The sequence below is a fragment of the Mustela nigripes genome, chromosome 17, assembly GCF_022355385.1.
Source record: "Mustela nigripes isolate SB6536 chromosome 17, MUSNIG.SB6536, whole genome shotgun sequence".
NCBI lineage: Eukaryota > Metazoa > Chordata > Mammalia > Carnivora > Mustelidae > Mustela > Mustela nigripes.
The window spans coordinates 30,581,447-30,605,418 of NC_081573.1; the positions used below are offsets into that span (position 1 = coordinate 30,581,447).

At 43.1% G+C, this 23,972-nt stretch overlaps 1 protein-coding gene across 3 annotated transcripts in view; it reads left to right on the forward strand.

Moving 5' to 3' along the window:
• Positions 1 to 23,972, forward strand: part of FTO (FTO alpha-ketoglutarate dependent dioxygenase) — a 373,847-nt gene that overhangs the window by 164,049 nt on the left and 185,826 nt on the right. For all 3 annotated transcript variants that reach the window (XM_059382693.1, XM_059382691.1, XM_059382694.1), the window contains 2 exons: positions 1,643 to 1,786; positions 7,753 to 7,872. In XM_059382693.1, the coding sequence (XP_059238676.1) occupies positions 1,643 to 1,786; positions 7,753 to 7,872 (264 nt within the window). The remainder of the gene's footprint in view (positions 1 to 1,642; positions 1,787 to 7,752; positions 7,873 to 23,972) is intronic.

Below are 23,972 nucleotides of genomic sequence, written 5' to 3' on the forward strand. Positions count from 1 at the left end.
GCGATGGTTGCATAACTCTGTGTCTATTCTACAAACAATGAAGTGTATGTTTTCATCATGTGAATTTTATGACAAGTGAATTATGTCTCAATAAAGGCCTTATTATAGGTTCTGTGCAACAAATAGAACTCTGAACACCCAGAAAAGAAAGTACCCCTCTCCTCCACACCCCCACCGTTTTTTTGGGTTTTTTTTGGGGTGGGTCGGGGGGGAGGTGGCTGCAAGTATGGCTCTGCTGTAGTTTATTTAATGAGTCCCCTATCGGTGGGAAATTTAGGTTGTTTCCAGTCTTCTGTAATAAATGGCATTGTGATTAGTAACCTCTTACGTAGGTCATCCAGTACTTGGGCGAGTAAAGGTACGAGTAGAGCATGGTTTCAGATGGAACATCATTTTAAAAGAGGTTGCCGGAGCGGCTCTGGGACGAGAGTGAGTGGTGTTTCAGCTCCACTCTTTGTCTCTTCTTCATAGCAAATTGGAGCTGCCTGCTGTGCTCCCGGCACTCGGAGATCTTCGTATTAAAATACGTATCAGTCAGGCTTCTGGATTCGGCCCCGTAACTTTGTTTTTCCCAGGCTTAGCCATGACATGTTGCATCAAATGGCGGTGACCATAGAAAGAATTTTTGTACCAGGGCATTAGCCTTCAAGGTTATTTCTAAGGGAATCTGTGTAAATTATATATGTCGAAATAGAAGTACTTTAGGGATACATTTTCCTCCCTGGGTCGAAAGGATATTTACAGTTTGCTTTTTATCATTCTAGGAAATCATGTTGTCATCAAAACCAACAGGTGCACACCCCGTCTGCAGCCTTTCTTTTCTGACATATATCATTCAAAGGAGGAGTTGTCTGTTCGACCTCTGTTTTGCTCCCACAGACAAAGAGAGGGATGAGCTAGTTATCTGTGCCCTTGCCAATACCAACGTACTAAGTTATGCCTTTGAACAGGCCTTGAGGGCATGAGCCCCATATTCTCCATTATTTGAAGAACCTGTTCCACCAAGGACTGCAGCTGCTTGGATTTTTGCAGAAAAGGAAAATGAGTCCTTTGCCCTGTGTTTATAACTTCAATTTTTTTTTCCCCCGCCGTTACTGTGCCATTTTGTGGGCTGTTGAACTGATCACCTTCCTTTCCCATTGTTAGGTTCAGGGCACTTATAACAAAGTCAGTGTCTTTGACTTCTTGGTTCATTAGTTACTCATCCGAAAACTACTTATGAAGTTTTGTTTTGTTTTGTTTTGTTTTTTTACATTTAGGACTTGGTTCTAGATGCCGCTGTATCTGTAGGAAAAAATATGTAATAAAATGGTGTGTGGGTATGTGTATATACGTGTGTGTGTGTGTGTGTGTGTGTATTTACCTATACGTGTGTATATGGCTTTAGCCTCAGTGATCCTAAGGTCTGGTGATATGAGGCCCACATTTAAAAGAAAATCAGCAAGGAGCATGGCCCAAGTGAGGCCAAGCTGGCCACACAGAGCCCAGGGCGCAGGCCGCTAAAGCAGTTCTTAACTGGGCTGAGCTGTGGGGGCCACAGGTGAATGTATGGGGAAAGGACGAATGTGAACACCTCCCAGAAGTGTTGTACCGTAAACTTGGATTTGGTTTACGATCCTGATGGCTGGTTCTGTCTCCGCAGTGCTCTGCCGGAACCTTGGATTATATCTTACAGCGCTGCCAGCTTGCTCTGCAGAATGTCCGCATCGAGGCAGACAGTGGTGATGTTTCTTTGAAATCCTTTGAGCCTGCAGTTCTGAAACAAGGAGAAGAAATCCACAACGAGGTGAGACTTTCAAGAACTAGGAAGCTGCTTGCGAGCTAATGAGTAGATCTGCCATAATTTCATACGGGTGTGAGCCTGAAAATGCCTCCGTGAGAGACAAAGAGCCGTGTAATTACTCATAAGGGCAGCAGTATCCCGAGCTTCTGCATTTTTGTGCCAGTTCTGTAAGCCTCTCTCTCCGCAGGACAATGCAAAGTGGGCCCATAACGTGGGTGCCTGTAGGGCTTGTGTTAGAGGAGAGGAACCTGAGACAAGGGAAGCTGAATCTTTTATAATAGGTAGGAAGCATGCCTGACCTTTGCTTCAAGCAAGATAGTGTCTTTATTCTTCAAGGCTGTTCCAATCCCTGCCCTTTGTTCTGGAGGAGAAACTATATCTTCCAAAGGTGTTCACTATGCCAGGCCTTCTTGAGATGGGAGGCTGAGCTGGAGGGAATTCAGTGCCTTGCTCATAAGCCAGGCCGAAACCCAAGACTCATGAAGAGGTCTTCCCACAAAGCCCAGTGGGAATCATGGGTGGAGCCTAAGAGCAAGTGTTGGTGTCTTGCTTGCTGTTTATGGAATAAGGGGCAGTTCTGCAGCCCTGTCAGACCGGCAGGATCCCACCAGGAAAGCAGCAGATCCTATCAGTCCTTGGAGATCCCTATCAGGACAGCCACTCTCCTGTTTACTCAGAGGGAAATGGGAGCTATTGAGGACTTTGGAACAGAGGAGAAACGATGTCTGCTTCCACAATATCATGTAATGTCTTTAAAGAGATATTTAGGAACCTATGAACTGCTCCACACTTTGTGAAACATTGGCATAATCTCCAGAACCAAAGACAAAGGAATTCTGCCTTACTTGCTGCACTCAGGACTGACTTTCTTCCCTTCATTGTGCCTGATGAGTGTCCCGTTTTCTCTCCTCTCTGTCCTTGCTAGAGACATTGCTGATAGCTAGAAGTTCAAGAAAGATAAGCGTTTATGGGCCTGGTGACCTCCCTGAATGAGACTTGGGAGCAAAGTTATATCTTTCTCCATATTTATAGTAAAGAAATTCTGATCTTAACATGTAAGTCTTTTCCTGCTCTACAAACCTGGTGATGTTAGGATTCAGGCTCACAGAATGGGGGTTCTCTCTAACACTCACGTGGGCTCTTCTGGCCCCTGTGCTTCTGGTCTTCTGTGACTGACTGTTTTGTTAACATCAACCGGTGGGGGCAGTCTGTAACAATCACCTTGTTTATCTACCAGCAGAATATTGTCATCTGAACCCATTAGCCTCAGAAAGTGACTGGCTACTTTTGATATTGTATACATTAACGAAGTGGGATAGAGATAGATCAGAAACCTTACCCCCTTGAGACTGGTCTGGGGTTGAAGGGAAAGAGAGATTTTGGATCTAAATAGCATGCGTGCTCATCCTATCCAATCCCCCTGATCTTTGATTCTTCAAGGACATCAAGAATGAATTCCATATGTCAAGGCATATCGTTAAGATACTAGTCTTTGGCCATACACCCTGGCCTGGGATGGAGCACTGGCATGCCGACTTTCCACCATGTCCCGTGGCTAAAGCAATAGCACACTTGTCCGTAATAGTTCCCTCGGGTTCTTTATTGTTTGCTTTCTTCTTTCTTAAAAGCCATGTGCCTTCGATGCACCACTTACAGGACGAAGCCCTTGGTTTTATGTGCTGCTGGCTTTCAGGCTATCTGGTATAGACGTGGCTTGTATTTCCTTAGATGGTTTCTAACCAAGCAATTTGGGAATTTGGAGGAGTAGAACTGAATACCTTCAGTTATTTTTTTCCTCATTTAAGATGCTTAGCAAAGATTCTTTTGTCCAGTTGGAAGCAGGATCTTCCTGCATGTTTTTAAATATTTTGTTTTCCTTCTTAAAAATAATTTGGTCTGGTCAGGCCTGCGTCTTTTTAAAGTCACTTTGAAAGGGCCTTTGAAGTGTGGCTCTTTGTACACTGGACAGTAGCATCTCTCCCTGGTCTTGCGTCTTTCTCAATGAGATAACTTATGAGACTGACGCGCTGCCTACTGCGCTGAGGAGGCACCTTCAATGAGATAACTTATGATGACAGTGAGACATGAACCCCAGTGGACCTGTTCACACCTCTCATGAGGGAACTGCGTGAGCTGAGCTGGGGCCACACGAAAAGCCCACCCTAACGTGGCAGAAGAAAAGGAGGTGACAGTTGCTTCCGTGTAAGAGAATGGAGATAATTTACCATATGTGGTGATGTAGGAACTCAGAAATATGATTCTGAACTTTACTGCTGAATGCCCAAGGTTTTGGGTAGGCAGGTTTCTTCCCCTTCAGACTCTTCTTAATCATCTTTTAGGAGAAAAAAAGGTTTCTTTTCTTTTCTTTTTAATATTTTATTTAATTATTTGACAGAGAGACAGATCACAAGTTGGCAGAGAGGCAGGCAGAGAGAGAGAGGGAGAGACGGAAGCAGGCTCCCTGCTGAGCAGAGAGCCTGATATGGGGCTCGATCCCAGGACCCTGAGATCATGACCTGAGCCGAAGGCAGAGGCTTAACCCACTGAGCCACCTAGGTGCCCAGAAAAATGTTTCTTGACTGATCTTTTAGACTGTTCCTGGTACAGGTTAGTTACGAGGGTTTTAAGAAATGGTTTTCCGAGTTGATTATGAAGCTGACACTGTGGACCTATGTTCATATTTCTCTGATGATTCAGGCAGCCCTTCAGGAACCTGCAAGGCCTCCAGACTGTTGATAGGCTTTGGGTAAATACCTGGGGGCATTGCTTACCTTTGTGTTTCATTGGCCCAAAAGATTGAATCTCAGTGAATTTCCTTTAACAGCGTGTCCAAAATCTGGGAGTTTGGTTCGTGAGCATCATGAACTCCGAGAGAATCTCGAGAGGGTTCCTGTGTGTTGTCTCCCCGAGGTTTGCATCTTTGGGGGTCTGCATCCCCTGTGGCATGTCCTTGGCCTCAAGTCAGCCACAGCCCTCCTGATGGCTGTCTTTTATTTCTGATCTGATAGTTATGAGCTTCCCGGGGGCGCCGGACCCTGGAGAAGGGATGGAGACCCTACTCCTGTCATGCTTAGAACTTTATCTTTTCCTTTCTGAGCCCCACAGTTTAGGGGAAAAAAAATAACTTCTTTGGCTTGGTTGTTATTATTATATTATTATTAATTATTATTTTGTAACTCAAACTCCAAATCAAGGGGCTGGAAATCTTTTTTGCTTCCTTATTACTTTTACGAAAGCAGCCAACGGCTTCTCTTGGCAGTGGGGGACGTGGTTGAGGGTGATATTTGCTTCAAATCCTGCTGTGTTTTTTGCCCACGACACTGAGACAAAAAAGTCAGGTTCTAGAGTTAAATAAAATGCATGCCAGTGGATATGCTGCCCAGAAAGATTGTCATCTCCTGGGCAGTACTTCATCTCATGAATAAACCTCCGCTGGGAGCAAGTCCTCAGTGTTGAACTTTGCCGACTGGCCTCGGTGGGAGGGGGTGGGCAAGTTTTGACATGGATGTTAAAACTTTTCCTGCTAAGAAAATCTTATCAGATTGTGAGATCCTTGGGGACAAGTTCTAGGCCTCATGGCCTCACTCAGTTTGCTTTCCTAGCATCTAGCCAGTGCCGGCATATAGTAGGCTGTTCACTATTAGCTCACTGATCCTCACCCCAAAACTCTTTGTGGTTGCTACGTAATGATCCTTACTTACTGGCGATGACCCCTCCCCCCCTTAGTAACGGAGCCCTTATTCTTCCTCATGGCACCCTCTGCTTCAAACAACAGCTGGGCATCTGAGGAGGAAGACGAAATCAAGATTTATTAAAATGGACAGGTCTTTATTTCCTTTCTTGGCTGATAGCAGATTCTCTAGGTATGCCCTCTCCTGCCTTCTGAGTTTTAATTTACCAAAATCTAGACTTGGGTATACGCTGATAGGTTGAATGTAACTAGTTAGGTAGGATAATCGATTTTCTTTCCTGGGACCCCACGGTAGCCTAGCCTTACATGTTTTGTCCCTAACAAAATAAATAACCAGCCCCAAAATAGGAAGACCTTTTAAAATCTTTTCACCTCTCTCTGATATAGGGTATGATGACATGCTCATGGGCTGTTCCTGTAGCATGAACACACTTCATGCAAAGTCTCTTAAAAATAACTCGTCTCTTAATAATGTTGTCAAACCTGTATCTTCAGAGAAGTTGAACTACACTTGTATTCGCTTTCCCTTCAAAGCACTCAAGTTTACTTCTGTTAACAGCTGTCTCTTAATACCACAGATAAGGTTCAGCAACTATTGTCTTAATATTGTCTACATTCCTTTTTTTTTTTTTTTTTTGTTTAAACAGCTTTAACTGAAATCAGTTCTACATATCAAACAAACATTGAGTTAATGTAAACTGAAACCCTTTCATATGACTGGGTGTTCTCGGGTTAGTTATTTGAGTCATTTTCACCATTGTTAAATCTTCACAAGTTGCTTTTGTTTGCCTCATGAAAGTTCAATATGGATAAACACAAAAATTCTTTGTGGTAACAGGTAAAGATTATAATAGTTTGTCTAAATAGGGAACATGATTACCTTAGCAAAGCCAGACAACCCAACATTAAGCTGTGAAAGCTTTCCACTTCTTTAGATGGCAGAGGTAAAAAGAGTTTGGGGGGAATAAATAGAGTTGTAGTTTGACAGTAAAATTTGATTTTTTTCGAGTTGAAGATGAGCTTTTGAAGATATGGAAAGTGGATAGAAAATAGTTTCTTACCCTTCCAGAACTTTACTCAGCCTCTCATCTACATGCATAGCGATTATTTCAGTTGCAACAGAGAAAACTCAGCCTGACTTGGCTTAAGTAGAAAAAGGGTTCAGGAGCAGCTTGATCAAGAGGTGACATCACCAGTACCTGGTTTTTTTTTTTTTTTTTTTTTTTTTACTTCCTACTTTGTTGTCTCCATTTTCCCGTTTGGTGGTGAAATGGTTGTAGAATTCTCTTCCTGAATCTTCTCAGTCTTCAGACTTACTGTGATTGAACATATGGTGATTACCCCCAGACCTGATTCTGTGACTAGGGAAATGTGGTGGGCTGATTGGCTGACATTGGGGTGGCACACTCCACCCTTGGTATTGGGGCCAGAGCTCTCCCCAGACCACATGGACATGGACTGGGACTGGGGAAGGGGGTCAGCTACCAAATGAAGAGTGGGGTTTTGCTAGAATAGAAGGAGGAATGCTAAGGCAGCAAGTAATAATCATAATAATAACCACAGTAGGTTCATAGGAAGGAAAAGCAATTATTAATGTCTTTGTTGTTCTTTCTACCTGTTGTCATGTGCCCTGAGTTGAAAAGTACCAGTTTGAATGGCTGTAGCTTTAATACACACCCCCACAATTAACTCTCTATTATTTCATTATAAGAGCTGGAATTCTCACCAGCTCCTCCTGGCCCATGGTAAATTCTTTATTGATTTTAAATCTAAGAAACTTGAAATTGATACCTTTTAATATGTGTCTGTGTTTTGCTCTAAAATACTAGTCTTTAATAAAGATGGTTAATAAAAAACGATCTTGATTATATCTTCCCAGTCATACACAGTGCAGGCTGCTGTATATTTTAGGATCTCAGTATTTGTGTTTTGTTTTGCTTTTTTTGGTAAAATTCATTTTAATTAATTTTTTTTCAGGATTTGTTGACAAACATAGTTTCCTCATGTCTGACTAATAAATGCGATGGAAAACCCCTCCCCAAACCCCAGCAGTGTTGTCTTGCTAAGAAGACCTCAGTTTTGAGACTCTTTTCTTGGCTTTGAAGAAATGCTCTGGAGACTCCAGGTTTTACTGGAAGCTGTCTAGGCTGAGCTTTTCTCACCTTTTGTCACCCTGTGGCAATTAAGTGACCAGAGGAGAATCGAGTGATGACATTATTGTCCTTGATTGTCTCTCACGAGGGCATTATAACAACAGCCTTCTCCTTATGGTCCCCAGGTCGAGTTCGAGTGGCTGAGACAGTATTGGTTTCAAGGAAATCGATACAGAAAATGCACTGATTGGTGGTGTCAACCTATGGCTCAACTGGAAGAACTGTGGAAGAAGATGGAAGGTGTGGTAAGTACATGAGGTCCGGGGCCATATTTTCTGGGATGTTCTACTGTGTAACTCTTTAGCTACCTAATTTGCATAGGCAAATACATAATTCATTATTCTAAACTACTGAGTCAGGTAACTCTTGGTAAGGAACAGGCCCAATTTTGTCCGTATAAGGTCATTTTAGTTCAGTGAGTGTTTTATCGGGTATTTCCAACGTACAAGGCGCCATGTTGGAACATGTGCTAGGAAGTGCCATGGAGGGAACAACACTGCAGATAGAAGATCTAAAATTCATTTGCATTTTCAGACTCACCAGGTACCGTTCTAAGGGTTTTCCCGTACTAACTTCTGAAATTCATATAACAGCCCTACAAAGTGTAGAAACCCTTATGAGTCTTAATTTATAGATGTGAAAACTGAGACATTGAGGTATTAAGTGCCTCGCCCAAGGTCACAGAGTAAAGTGACTGAGTAAGATGGAGACCCAGGCAGTCTGGTTCTGTGGCTTGTGCTCTTAACCGCTACATTCATTTAACAAGGAGAGAGACATGAATGTAGCCAGGTGTTATATTAGCTAAAATGAAAGCCTGTAATGGAGATTAAAAGAAAAAAAAATCACAGACCAGAGGAGGAAGTATTAAATTCAGAGCACTGGACCTGGACTGTTGTGAAACAGCAGATGTAGCTTTTTGGGGACTTTGGATGGGAAGGAGTAGGGTCAGATAGGACATTGGGAGAGGAACACTGGGCTCCAGGAAGTACACTAAATAAGATTGCACGTGAGGAAGGACAGACAGCTTACCCAGAGCAAGGATTCAGGGGATGTAGTTGGAAATGTAGCCGGAAGGCGGGCTGAGGCCACTTGCAAGTTTTGAATTAAGTCTTAATTTAAATAATAGTAATAATAGCCGACTCTTATGTGATACTTATGAAGTACCAGGCACTGTTCCGAATGTTTTATGTATAACTTATTTAACTTTTATGACAACCCCATAAAGTAAGTCTGATGGTTCTCTATTTCATAAACCGGGAGACTGAACCCCAAAAGGTTTACATAATTTCCTCAAGATCATACAGCCCTTGAAGTGAGGGAACTGGGATTTGAACTCAGGAAGGCTGGCTCGAGGGTCATGCCCTCCACTACGTCACCATCCTGCCTCCAAGCCATTGACTTTGGAACATAGTAGAGAAGTGATAAAAACCTGCCAAACTTGAGACATGGTACCCCTGCACAGACTGGGAAGTGTGCTGGGAACAGTGAGCTGGTGTGCAGAAATGCGTAGCTGGTGTTCACCTCTATTTTAGAATAATGAAAATATCAAGTCACAGCCCAGAAGGAGTCTTCGTTTGAAAGTCTAGGTCAGAATCCGAAGTCCTTGCTTTCTAGACCTCTCCTCAGATCTTTAAATCATGCCTTTTCACGGATACATGTCTGAGGAAGGAATGTTATCATCCTCCTTTTCTTGTACTAACAGTATCACAAAAATGGATTTCTCCAAAGACCGGAGTCCCAGTAGAGAACTGAGCATTGTAAAACCGAGTTGGAGGTAATGAAAAGTCCATGCCTTAATCTCTTTAGTTAGTTCTGTTCCTAAAATTCGCCTGTGTGGAGTATGCTTCATTTTTATGGGATGTATATATGAAGGCGGCTTCAGTTTCAGGGAATTTTTTAATATGCTATTCTGGTTTTGTCCATTCACATAAGAGTTAGAAGGACCTCTTTATTTGCCAGACATGGATTCTAAGAAAGACATCAGGTTGACTTTGGGATTGTAATTTCACAGTTCCAAAGTTTAGAAAATTCAAATTGGCAAATAAATAAGAAAGGAACTCATTGATTTTTGTAAAAACAAATAAACAACAACAACAAAAAAAACAAGTGAAAAGAAACTTTGTGTCGCTTTTGCTCAAGGTTTTGTTTTTTTTTCCTTCTTCTAAAGCGTAGTCTTCGGTATTGTGAACTTCCTGATTCTATTTGTTATGAATTCATTTAAAAGCTTTAGTTATAATTTCTTTTTTTAAAATCAGGCCAGGGCACATTAGTTAGGTGGAATATTTCCTGGTTCCTTCATGACGCTTGTGTAAAAAATACCAAGAAGAAGAGCAGACTTGGGAACACTCCAGAGCAAGTTTCCTTGCCGTTGGAGTGGCATTACTGAATGTTCTGAGCGAAATCAATGGCCCCAGTGTCTCTCCTCAGCCAGCCTCAGGGTGATCGTTATCAGCGGAGTGAAGGTTTGGGCCAAGATAAAAGGGATGATACTTCTAAATTAAATTTAAGCATGGCTTCAAGCCTCTCTGAATGACTTTTAACAAATTCATAATAATTTATTTCTGCTATTGGAAGAGACAGAAGATAATAATCACTGGGAAAGTCTATGGTTCTGTGGCTCTGTTAGTGTGCGGCCATCTGGTATCTGTGTGCTGGGGGGAGGGTGTGTTGGGGGAGCTGGCACCCGGCCGCCTTGATTTCCTCCTGTGTACCAGTCCATATCGCATGTTTGCAGTTGCAAGCAGTAGGGGGCAATGTTGAGCCACCAGTGGGAGGCCTCAAGATGCTGGCCTTTCAGGAAAATGCATATAAATGTACCATTAACTGTCAAGAATTATCCCTGTTGCTTCAAGTTAGCTGTAATCTCCAAGATTCCATAACACAGGAAATCAGTTGTGGGTTAACAAATTCAACAGCAATTTAACATAAAAAGTGCAGTGTTTGGTGCACATTTGGATTCTATAGAATTAGACTAATCTGAACAGCATTTCTGAACGTACTCGCTTTGCTTCCGGTGAATATATTACTCAAAATTATTATCCTTTTAGACAAATGATTCTTCTTTATTTCTGTGCTTCCCCCCCCCCCAAATTGTAAAACCATGTGCGAGTTGTGGAAAGACTTCTCTAATTAACGTATTTTGTGTTTTGCACCGTATGGTTGATCACTTGTTGGTGAAAACAAAACAAAACAAAACAAATCTCGGGCGATATGTACATTACTTTTCACCTTTTGCTTTTGAGTACAGCAACCTTTGACTGGCCCTGGTATCAGGGAAGAGACTGGTGGTATGATTTCTGTCCATCTCGGTGTTTTTTTTTTTTTCCACTTTGTGGTTGGAAGGTGTAGTCTCAGATTGGATACAGAAGAATGGAAAATGAGCTTTGAAATCACATTTCTTCCCTTAATGATAATTGCTTCTTCACATGTCATAACCAGTTACATATTTCAGAAAGTTCAGTCCACTGCTTCTAAAACTCCTCTAGCCATTACTTCCCATTCTCTGTTCCAGCAAGCACTGTCCTTATCACACTGTTTTTTTCTCTACACTTCTCTCCCCTCCCCATCCTGCCCACCCCAGGACAGTTTTACTCCCCGCTTGCTCTTGTGATGTAAATGTTAAACCTTATATTTGAATGACATTCTGATAAAATATCACATTTTCCCTGAATATTACCTCATGAATTTGTGAGCCACGAAGCCCAAAGCTGCACAGCCCTTTCACATAACCCAAGAATGTAGCCTTGCCTTTTCCTCTCATTTCAGGATGGTGGTATAACCCTGGAACGCTATTCAGATATTTGTATTTTATTTTAGTTTCTTAAACCAACCGACCACCTCACAGCCAAGATGAGTGTATTATGAGGCGACTCTTCAGGATAAGAGAGAGTTACCATTTGAAAGACACTGTACAAGCTTTGCTTTCTGGGTAAAGAGAAGTATGAAAAGCCGAAGTCTCCTGTGAGGTGAGGAAGTCTTGCTGTAGCCAGAGATTCAACGGATAGGCCATTTGTCTCTCAGGGTCTGGTATCGCACTTTGCAAAACTGACATTTATTTTACCTATAAAAATGTTTTAACACCATCAAATTCACAATGATACAGAAAAGAATACTGCGTGTGATAGCCTCTAAATTGATGACATTTATTCATTTCCCTTTGACCTTAAAAAACAAAAGGTCAATTTAGTATAATCCGGTGGAAATATTCTAAAATAGTTTCCAGAGTAAACATTTTCAGCAGCACGGATGATTGATATACTGGAGAGAAATTTCTTCATGCCCCTCGCTTTTTTTTTTTTAAGTGCCTGTTTCTTTTAGAAGAGAAGAGTAGAATCCTGATCATTTTGAATGTTTTGAATTGCATTTCCTGTCCTAACAGTTCTTCATGCTGGGGTAACAGTGCATCTATGTGGCCCTTGGCCTTCCTAACCTTTATTGACTTTAGTGGGAAGGAGCCAAGACTGGATCATTTTAATGTATCCGTTTTGAAACAACGTTAAAACACAACATATAATTACGTTAGGTAAGCTCTAGGTTGCATTGAATTCTATCCATTTACTTTACAGTTTGGCACAGGAGAGCAGAGAGACCTGGAAAAACGAGTAGGTGTTTTATTTCATTCTGTGACCAGTTTCTCATTGTTAAAAGTTTTAAGAGAGAAATGTACTTAGGAATGTCAAGGTTGTCCTTTACAAGTTGGTCCTAATAGTTTAATTTCGAGATGCGTTCCTGCATTTTCCCTTGTCATTTTGGCCTGTGTAAATCATCTGGGAGAGCTCATGCCAGGGGCCTGCCCACTGCTGTCTGCTGGAGCCTCTCCTCCGGCAGGTGACCCAGTCCGAGGCAAGGATGGAGGCCTGGATAGGGCGGAGGGGCGGTTTGTTTGTTTTCGGAGAGATTAACGAAGCTCTCATCTCAATGCTTTAGATTAAATTCTTTGTAACTGAATAGAGGAACAAGGCTGCTTTTTCATACACTGAAATATATACTCAGTATCTCCGCATTGGCTATTCTTTTACAGTTCAGTTAGCTAAATTCATTTTAAGCTTTCTTACAGGATTAAACCTTTGGGGGGGGGGGGATGAGGAAGAAAAGGATATAAATATTAATTTTCTGCTTAAGTTAATTGTGAAGTCACCAACTTATATTTACATACGTGTGTATAAATATGTGTGTGTATATAAACATCCCCTTTAGTGTTCACGTATGATACTGAATTGTATTTGCAAACATGTAATCCCCTCTTCCATTTTTCAGTATTAGCATCACTGATACAGGAGCAGAATACATTATAGTAATTTAGGATTTGTTGTGAGATGTCTGGTGGTTAAGTTCCCTTCTCCTTCTTTTGATGGCTACAGTGCTGAGTGGCTCAGGCTAAGCACAGATTGGAGGCAGGTAAACAGTTACAAACACCCAATAATTCATATTATGTACACAGACGCTGAGTTTGGGGACCTCTATATTTAGCTTTGGAAATTTGTGGGGGTGGAGGAAAAAAGTCACTTTTCAGCTACAGTGGCTGAAAATCCTTGGCTCACGTTTTTGTTATCTTAAACGTGTTCACTGAAGGTTAGTGCTTTTCACTCTTCTCCCTCCTCAGCCCCCCACCGCCGTTCCCCAGAGCCGCATTGTTCTAGTAAGAGTAAAATATCTGAGGGGAAATTATACATGTAATTTAGCAATGAATTTCTAACAAGTTTTGATTCCTTCTTTGATTGCCTTCTGGATTTCTCTCAGAGTTTTCCAGGTTTTTTTTCCCTTAGTCACTGCAGACTTAGTAATGAATTAAAAAAAAAAAAAAAGAAAGCATTGTGTATCCTGTCTTTTTGGGAAAAAAAAAACTTACAATTCCAAGAGAATTCGGGCTTAAGCTTGAGAAACAGAATGTGCATCGAAAGCACAAAGGACTATGTTTATGATTCTCTTTGAAGTGTTTTTGCAACTGGATAAGGAAAATTTTAGAAACCGTCTGATAGTGTTCAGGGTAAATACTTAAACCCCTTTAGAGAATTTCACACACAGATACTGTGCAGCAGAAAAAAGGGATACTTATGTTTCTTAAAGCTGCTACAGCCTACAGCTTTGTACTTAAAGACAGAGGTGTTGAATAGAATTCTACTGAGGATACATCCAGTGACAATATCTCCAGGAACATCAGAGCAAACCAGTGGGTAGGACTTTCCGTTTTTAACCCTTGCGTGAGCTGTAGAAAAGTTGAGGTTTATTGGTACCAAGTACTAGAATGTGCCTGTTACACCCCAGGAATGTTAAGAGAGATCGTTCAGGTGCCTCTGCTCCGTACACACGAGGAACAAGGCTAAAGAAGCCAAAAACAGCGAGGCAGAGTGATGGGAGCTGGGAAGTGCCATCTCTCTTAACTCTTAACCTCAAAAAAACAGCCACATTTCTCTTTCATCCTTGATTCCTTAGGCTTTAGGTACATTTTGCTAGCCTTTGTTAGATACATACACACACACCACATGCACACACACACACACACACAGGGGCACACGTGTGCATTTCACACATGTTCTATTTTTGTTTTCAAAGAGACAGATTTGGTTGTTTTAAATAATTTTAACCATACCAGATTTCAGATTGATGCAGAGATGTGAAGATTCTGCTACTCTCCCCCAGGGGTGCTCTTATAGCCTCGGCTGCTGGCATTTCTTTTAGATTTCTTTGACTAGCCGACCATCATAGCATTTCAGATGTGCATCAGAACCTCGGGTGCCAGATTGGGGTGTCAGTAATTTCCATTTTTTTTTTCCTGGAAAAGTTACAGCCTTAAACAATTATATACCTTATTTCCTCTAGTACTTAGGGTGGCTGAGGTAGGGAGTGGGGCAGTAAATTCAACTCCAGTCTGTCATTTATCTTATGAGAAAGACCTTTGAGTTATTCTAGAAGAGTCTCCGTCTAGAAGAATGAAGTTATATTAAAAAAAAATCGGGGCGCCTGGGTGGCTCAGTGGGTTAAAGCCTCTGCCTTCAGCTCAGGTCATGATCCCAGGGTCCTGGGATCAAGCCCCACATGGGGGTCTCTGCTCCGTGGAGAGCCTGCTTCCTCCTCTCTCTCTCTGCCTACTTGTGATCTCTCTGTCAAATAAATAAATGAAATGTTTAAAAAAAAAATCGGCAAGCCTACAGTTTTGAAAGGAAATCAAGATTTCCAAAGGATATGTGCCAGTTGTTGGGAACGTTATCAAGATTATAGGATCTTTTTGGGGTGGGGGGTGGGAGGTTGGGGGAACCAGGTGGTGGATATTAGAGAGGGCACAGATTGCATGGGAGCACTGGGTGTGGTGCAAAAACAATAAATACTGTTACGCTGAAAAAAATAAATTAATTAAAAAAAAAGATTATAGGATCCTTTTCCCCCAAGTTGCTTAATGAATGGTCCCTAAGACTGTTACCTTCTGAAGAAAATTGTTACAATGATCGAATGAAAAGGACATAACGTAAAATACTGTACACACACAAGGCATCAGCATCACTGATTTTTTTTTTTTTAAGGATCTTATTTATTTATTAGAGCACGAGCTGGGGGAGGGGCAGAGGGAGAGGGAGAAACAGACTCCCCACTGAGCATGGAGCCCAACATGGGGTTCGATCCCAGGATCCTAAGATCATGACCTGAGCCGAAGGCAGATGTTTAACTGACTGAGCCATCCAGGAGCCCCACCACTAGTGATTTTTTTTTTTTAAGATTTTTATTTATTTATTTGACAGACGGAGATCACAAGTAGGCAGAGCAGCAGACAGAGAGAGGAGGAAGCAGGCTCCCTGCTGAGCAGAGAGCCCGATGCAGGACTCGATCCCAGGACCCTGGGATTATGACCTGAGCCGAAGGCAGAGGCTTAACCCACTGAGCCACCCAGGCACCCCCACCACTAGTGATTTTAAAAGGAATGTAGACAGTCCTCTGTTAGGAGCCCTTACTTAGAGGTCATTTGACTGAATCCCCCTTAGTGACATCATCCCTCCCCATTTTTCATTTCCCTTCCTTCAGAACTGGGATCAGTCCTGGAGCTAGAGGGACTCAGTGAATTGGAGCCCAGTGCTACTCTGGTAATGTTTCTGCCCCACTGTGGGCTAAATATTTTGGGACGCTGGGCTGGGAATCTTTCCATATTTTGCAAAAATGTCTCTATGGAGAAATGTGCTCCCAGTGCCAAAATCTGACTTACCAGAGAGCGCTGGGAACACATTAAGTCGGCTCTTCCGTGCATTAAGGGTAACATAACCATGATCCTGCTCCCTTTTCATTGACATCTGCAGAAGAATGATCTTTTTTTAAACTAAGGGAAACTTGATATGTTGCCTTTTCAGTATTCCTGAAAGTATCTCTGTGATCATTTGTAGATGATGTTTTTAACACCATCTTTTCCCCTAACACGTAAATTATGATTGACTTTTTTTGTATTTCCTCTGCATGACCTCAGCCCATCTGGAACCACCTGTGACGATCTCATTTGTAAATTTTTCCTTGATGTGTCTAAAAATCTCAGATAACCTCCAACTTGTTTTTGATTGATTGACAAAATTAGCCTTTAAATAAGTCTGGAGTTTTATGGCAGTACTCAAAATTAATTTCTACTGTTTCAGACATATCTGCTTTGGTTATGAAAACGTGGAACAGGTGGTAAATTGATAATATAATATATATATCCCTTTACTTAAATATTATTAATTTAAATGAGCAATAATGAAATACCCAGAATAATGCATCAGATCTTTAACAGATGTTGGGGAATCAAGAGGGCTTGTATTTTATTTAATGTCATAAACTTTTCATGTAGTTAACAGTGAATTTTTTAACGGATGGAAGTGGTGGGATATTCCAATGCCTGTAATAAATTAATATTACCTATTAATATCATCTGGGTACTGGGGTCTGACGTCTTGGAGACCTGAATAGTGGTTGGGCAAGGTAAGCCATGTTTAGCTATTTAGTCATAATATCTCAAACTTAACATATCTCAAACCAAACTCTTGATTCCCATCATCTCCGAGTTTTTCTCCCAGGATCACAGAGTTCAGTAATCTGCGCTGTCCAGTTACTCAGCCTATAATCTTGGAGTTCTCTTGATTTTTTCCTTGATTTATCAATGAATCCTGTTAACTCTGTTTTCAAAATATTCATGGTCTAGCCACCCTTCACCCCCCCACCCCCCCACCCCCCACCCCCGTGTTATCACCTTGGTAAGAACCACCATCATTTGTCTAAATAGCCTCCCTCCTCCTCCCACCCTGTGTCCATCCCTATGAGAGTGTTCCTTTATTTTTTAAAAGATTTTATTCATTTGTCAGAGAGAGAGCGAGCGAGCATGGGCACAAGCACAGGGAGCGGTGGGAGAAGGAGAAGCAGGCTCCCCGTTGAGCAGGGAGCCTGATGCGGGACTCCATCCCAGGACCCTGGGATCCTGACCTGAGTGGAAGGCTGATGCTTAACTGACTGAGCCACCCAGGCATCCCCAGAGAGTCTTCTTTTAAAAAAATACAAGTCTGGGGCGCCTAGGTGGCTCAGTCAGTTAAGCATCTGCCTTCCACTCAGGTCAGGATCTCAGGGTCCTGGGATCAAGCCCCACATCAGGCACTCTGCTCAGCAGGAAGCCTGCTTCCCCCTCTCTCTCTGCCTGCCTCTCTGCCTACTTGTGATCTCTTTCTCTCTCTCTCTGCAAATAAATAAATAAGATATTGGGGAAAAAATACAAGTCTGGTATTTCATGCCCCAGCCCAAACTTGTCATCATCCCACTTCCTTGCAACGAGCCTAGAGCACTACAGGGTCTGTCCATCCCCCCCGCCCCTGAACATTATTTCTCCTCCCTCCCAGTCCCCCACTCACCCTTCTACTGTCTTTAGAACACTTTCAGCTTCCTCCTGCATCATAGACTTGGCATTTGTCGTCACCTCCTTCTAGAATATTCTTCCCTCTGTTAATTTGCATGACTCCTTGCATCACTTCATGAGGTCCCACTGCTCATGTCAGTCCTTGGAGAGAGTTTCTTATGACAGCGAGTGCCTTGCCCTGTTCTACTTTGCTTCCTGTTGCTCTCCGCTGTCCGCCACGTTCACTGTCTGCCGCTACTGAATATAGTCCCGGTGAGTGCCGGACTTTGTCTCATTCCCTGTCATTTCCCAGCTTCTCAAACAGTGTCTGGAATGTAGTAGATACTTGATGCGTCCTTGTTGAAGAAATGAATTGAGGTGAGGTCAGCATCCTGGACCCACCCTTGTTAGGGCAGCATGGCCTTTAATAAATTCTTTTTAACTCTCCATTTCCCAAAAATGTCAGGTCCTGCTTAACAGTAGTACTGTAGGGTTAGTTTTATTTTTTAAACAAATATAACCCACCCAACAGTTTCCCCAAACTCCTTTAACATTTAAAAAATAATAATATCAAGAGAGCACAGAGGATGCCTGAGAAGGTCCTGTTTTATGCCTCTGGCGTTTACACTGAGAAGATGGAACAGTCACTGGCAAGCAACTTATGCAAATAGGAAAAAAAATTTTTTTTAAATGTGAGCCGGAAGCAGCTTATTAGCAGCAGTGCTGCTGAAACTTAGAACCGTGGTGTTCTGTCTCATCTGTTGGCATTCTTCAGATTTTAGATTCTCCTGTTCTTGGAAAACTTCATAGAGTAAAATTGTCAAAAAATTAATGAGTTCCCCAACAAAGCTTGGTTGAACTTTTTATTCCTAATTTCCGGAAGTTATATAGGGAAAGCAGTGTAGACTGGACAGGTTTTGGGCACAGAACGAGGGGAAATCTCTGAGGAGTAAACTGACTTCCGCTAGACAAGCTGAAAACTGATTAAAATATTTATCATCCTTTGGGTATGCAATAGCTTTTGATGATGGAAGGCATATTAATATTCATCTTTGCTGCTTGTCTACACTTCAGACAGATCCCAGGAAAGGATGTTCAGATGACCAGTTTTCTTTCCTCACCAGGAGTCCTTGAGCCCCAGTACAGCTTGGAACCAAGAAATGCCTTGTGATGTGATTGAGCTTTTCCTCTGGGGGATGGGGCTGAGGGAATACAAACCAGGAGAGACCTCTGGGCTGGAAAGCTTTAAAGGATTACTGCTTTCTCACAGGAAGTCTTTTGCTAGAACAAAGGGAAAAGTTTGGTTGTAATTTTATGAGCCGCAGAACTGCTCTTGCTGAGTCCATGAGGCGTCCTGGCTCCTTGAGTGAAATGGGGGGAACGAGACCTTACAAAGGTTTTGGTGTACAGACCACAGGGGGCTGAAGATTCCCCCACTCCTTTCCCCTACATTTGTTAAGGAAGAAGGAGAGAAACGGTAATGTTCGCTACTGACCCCAAGGTCTTCTGACTGGTTGTTCTGGAATGTTCCATCTCTCTTTTTTGTCTTGAGACAGAGCAAATATACATGGTGTCCTTATATATAAGGAACACAAGGTGGCCTGCTGGGGTTCTCAGGATCTGTCTCTAAAATGTTTTGTTTGTTTTTGTTTTTTTCTGTTTTCCTTTGGTGGGAAAAGGATTCTGGCTTAATTAGTTTAGTTAGCTAGGCAGGGTTGTTTTCTGTCTAGATTAGAATAGCCTTGATTACATTTTGCTGGGGATGGCACCAAATACGAGCTCTGAAAGAAACTGACCTCTTTATTGAGTGGTCTGCGAAACCTGGAAATTGAATAGAATAGTCTCATAAAAAAGACTATTGTGTTAAGACACTTCGTTTCTGTCTTCTAAATCTGAAACATTAACATCTACCCCTTTCACATTTTTTTATAATTACACACTGAGATCTTTTTATGGAATATACCTAAAAAAAAAAAATTGGGACCATAATGATATTTGCAACCTATTTTAATAGAGTGACATCAGAAAAGAAATATACATTCTTCATTCTAGTCATTTCCTCATTCATCTGCTCTACTTTGTGCAGATAAGTGTGAAGTTCTGCAAAAAGCCAGGACTTCTGTCTCCCAGGTTGATAAGGCACAAGGCAGTAAGTAATTCAGAGGAAGAAAAATCAAAGGGGAGAGTGGATTCTGACATAGGCCTTTGGGAATACAAGGGATTTTGATAGATGGAGATGGGTGGAGGATATTCAGAGATGCTAGAAGCCGAGAGACATCGTAGTGGAAAAACACAAAATCTGCTCGCAAACTTGATTAGACTGGATGGAGTGTGGTTTGTGTGAGTCCAGTAGTGAGAGATAAGATTAGGAAGATTAGCAAGGACCCTTTTCTAATGCATTTCTTTGTAAGGTACAGTGCTTTTACCCTTTAATGACTGCTGGGCTCTCAGAGTCATGGAAAGCCAAGCGCTAATCGTACACAAGTAAAAAGAAAATGAAATCTTTCTTACTATCTTGCATTGGCAAAGGGGAGACAAGTCAAAATTCTGTTAATCGCCCTAATTTGAAGACAGATCTGCATCCTCAATACGGCAAATAAACAACACTGTCCATTTGCAGAAGGAGAACTGCAAATGACTTGATATATTTTCCTACCAAGGTCTTTTTTTTTCCCCCCTCACAAACTGAATACCAACCTAATAATTTTGGATTTCAGTCAGAGGCAGGTCTTTCCATGTGTGAACCATTTCCGATTCTCTTTCTTGTTTAGGTCTCTCTTTTTCTCTCTCTCTCTCTTTTTTGATATGGGAATTGAGGTCCGAATTAAGTGATGTCTCCCATGCTTCTTGGAGAGGGGACAGTTCTGAGGACTTATGTACTTGCATAAAGTATTTTGAAATTACAGCCAAAGTGTCATTCATGACTTGTTTGATTTGGTTCGGGATAGCGGGTGTGGTAGCCTATCATTTCCGCTGCTGAAATCCAGTGGTTCCTGCACATACCTCCCCATTCTTTGGCGAATGGCTCCACGTTCGTGCTTGGCCACCCCATGCTGCCCCGTGTTTGCCGTCCCATTTTGCCTTGTCTGTCATACGCTTGGAAGACTGAGTCACTGTTCACAGTGTAAATAGTGGCAGTTCACTCTGGGCTGTCTCCCACCTTGATGGATCGATTTCTGCCCAATACGCCTTCTTTTTCCTCCACGGGATGTTAAAATTTCCCAGTGACTTTTTGTTTTTATTTTATTTTATTTTTATTTAGCTTTACTACTTTTTAAGGCACGAGGCATTAATTCTTGAGTGACTGATAACTCTGTGACTTGGTTCTTCAGACACTGTGCTTCTGCAGGATTGTCTTAGCTTTGATTCTGCTCAGGAAGCCAAGGTCTGAAGCGAATTTAGCGGCCACCATCTCTCCTTACGTATTGGTGAGATAAAGAAGCCATATGATGGGGCTACCGTTTCATTTGACTAGAGAGCCATCTGAGAGTCGCACCCAAGTGGTAGGCTTCCCTAGAGAACCGAATGGGCTTTGTGCTTTTTTAAAATTTATTTGAGAGAGAGAGAATAGAGAGAGAGAGAGGGAGAGAGAGGAGAAGGTCAGAGGGTGAAGCAGACTCTTCATGGAGCTGGGAGCCCGATGCGGGACTCCATCCCAGGACTGTGGGATCGTGACCTGAACTGAGGCAGTTGCTTAACCAACTGAGCCACCCAGGCGGCCCTGGCTTCAGGCTTTTTAGAATGCTGTTATCTCCTTGGGGCGCCTGGGTGGCTCAGTCCTTAAGCGTCTGCCTTTGGCTCACATTGTGATCCCAGGGTCCTGGGGTCAAGCCTCGCATCTGGCACCCGCCCTGCTCAGCGGGGAGTCTATTTCCCCTCTCACTCTGCCTGCTGCTCCCCCTACTGGTGCTTCCTTTCTCTGTCAAATAAATAAATAAAGTCTTAAAAAAAAAATGCTATCTCCTTGCTATCTCTTGGAGTCTCTTTCTTCCTCATAATGCGAGGAGAAACCGGCAGCAGCGATGCATTCACATTTGTCTTTGCTTCATTTCTTCCAAGGCCTGGAACCTTGGCCTCATGCTTTCTGTACCAACTCTACTGGCGGTGCTCACGCCACGAGGCTTGGACATGCTTTGGAAGCCCAGCTGCTGTGGAATCTTCCAGTGTCAGCATGAGAAAGGAGCCGAGAGCCGAGCATCTCTTCCTCTTCCTTTTGGAAAAGGAAGGGCTCAGAACGTACAGAGGCCCGTCTGGGGGCAACGGAGCCAAATGCTAGCGGACTCAGCACCCAGATTTCCCAACTCCCAATTGAGCGCTTGCTGCCATTCCTGAGCCTCCCAGGGGCCATGCCTTCTCTTCTCTAGATTTCTACTAACTTTCAGCTGGATGCAAGTAGCAAAATAGGATGACAGCAATGTTGCCCCGGACCCTTCTCTGTCCTGTGTTTGGGCCCGGCAGATCAAAATTCAGCTCTTTCATATCAAGGTAGGTGTACTGTTTTCACCTGTCCAGCATCTGTCTTCCTTCTCTGACCGCATCTGGGTACTGCATCAAGGACCTGCTCTCTTCAGCAGCTCCGGGTAGAGGGGCGTCGACTTCGTCTGGCTGCCTCAGCTCATGGTGAGCTGGTTCAGACCTGTTTGCTGACACCTGCACCTGGGACTGAATTCAGCAAGCACAAAAAGCCTGTGAAGAGTGCACAAGCCAGTCTTTTTCTCCTGTTCATTCCCTCTGCCGCCCTTTTCCCTTCCCTGGGGCCCAGCACCCTTCACTATGTTTTCTGTACCTTTCCAGAAACGTTCTATGTATGTACAAACCTTTATGTGTTGTTTCTCAAATGAATAACGCTTTGTCTCAGAGATCTTTCCATAGTTGTATGTTCTTTCAAATGCCTGCCTGGTTTTTCATTGTGTGGCTTCATAATTCAACCAGTCCCCTCCTGTCTTCAGCTTTCACAAATAATGTTGAAATGAATACTGTAACATGTAGGATTTTCCCATATACCATCTACGGTAGTATCTGAGAGCGGAATTGCTGGGCAGAGGATATGTGTATTTTTAGTTTGGAGAGGGACAGTCAAATTGCCTTCCTTAGAGTTTGGAGCAGTGTTTGTGTGCGCGCTTGTGTGTGTGTGTGTTTATGTATATGTATATACATGTAGGGTTTATGTGGCATAGAGCTTGTTTTTCCCACATCCTCACTGGTGCAGTATATTAACAGGCTTTTTGCAACTGTGACTGGTGAAGACTGGTGTCTCACAGTTTTTCATTAGCATTTCTCTCCTTCCTGCTTTGCAGCCGAGGAGACTGAGGCTCAGAGAGAGGAGGTGACTCGGCCAAGGTCACAGAAGCAGTGACCGACCGAGCTGGGGTGTGCAGTTAGCAGAGGTCATCTGCTCTCCTCTTCACCAGAATCTAAGCGAAAACTCCGTTCTGTTCCTTGCAACAAAGACTCCTGGTAGAAGTAGAGGTTCTCTAGCAAGCAGCGCACGGATTTCCTTGGCCGGTTCATGTGGGCCGGTGGTTCTCTTTCACCAGGGGGTTGTGTGCTGGGTCAGCTGAGTCAGGCCAGGTGATCTGAGCCATTGCCCTGACATCCAGTGACGTCATCATGTGGCGGAACTGTGTTCCGGATGGGGAGTTCGTGGCCCCTGACCTTTCCAAGTCCTTGAGCTCTGTACTCTGTTTTTGTCAGTGGAAGGCGAAGGAGGGGCTCCTTACTCCTGGAAACATGGCACGGTGCCTGATTTACTGTGTGAAGTTAGGTTCTTCATGGATTCTATTCAGGAGTGAGTTTCCGTGGTGGTGTTGGCAGTACCCTGAGCCTTATTGGCCTCTCCGGCTCACTTTCGTTCTTCCTCCACCTGTCAGTCTTCAGCAGGTCATGTCAGCAGTGCTCATTGTCTACTCAGGGCCTTTCTCTGCTTGGTTCCAGAATGTGGGTCGAAGCCTTTAGCCAGCTCCTGTAGTTCCTAGGTAAGAGTGTATTTCCAGAAGTCTTTGGAGAGGACTGAGATTATTTGGGGAGTGGTGGGAATTCTATTTTCAGGTAAAGGCGAGGACAAAAAGAGGTCTCAGGAGGGGTGGAGAACTTTCCTCTGACCCCCTCCATGAAGCTCGTTTGTAGACTTTGATTCTCAGGAACTGGTTGGGGTTCCCCCCACCACTCTGGGCCCCTCCTGGGACTCACCGCTTGCTGTGTTGTGGACTCAGCTTCTGTCGCTGTCTGTGTCACCAGGTCATTTCGGTTTGAGCCCTCATTCCCTTTGAACTCCACAAGCTTGGGTATTTTTGGGTTAAGAGCTTGAGCTCTCAAGTGAGTCAGGCTAGGGTTCAAGTCCTCACTCTGTCACTTCGCTGTGTATGCTACTGGGTGGTCACTTGGGGAATCTCAGGTATCCCCCATCTCTAAAATGGGGTTAATGGAAATGCCTCCCTTAGGGGATCATTGTGAGATTTGCCCGAGGTGATCCACACAGCATTTTGCACACTGCCTGGCATATTTTAATTT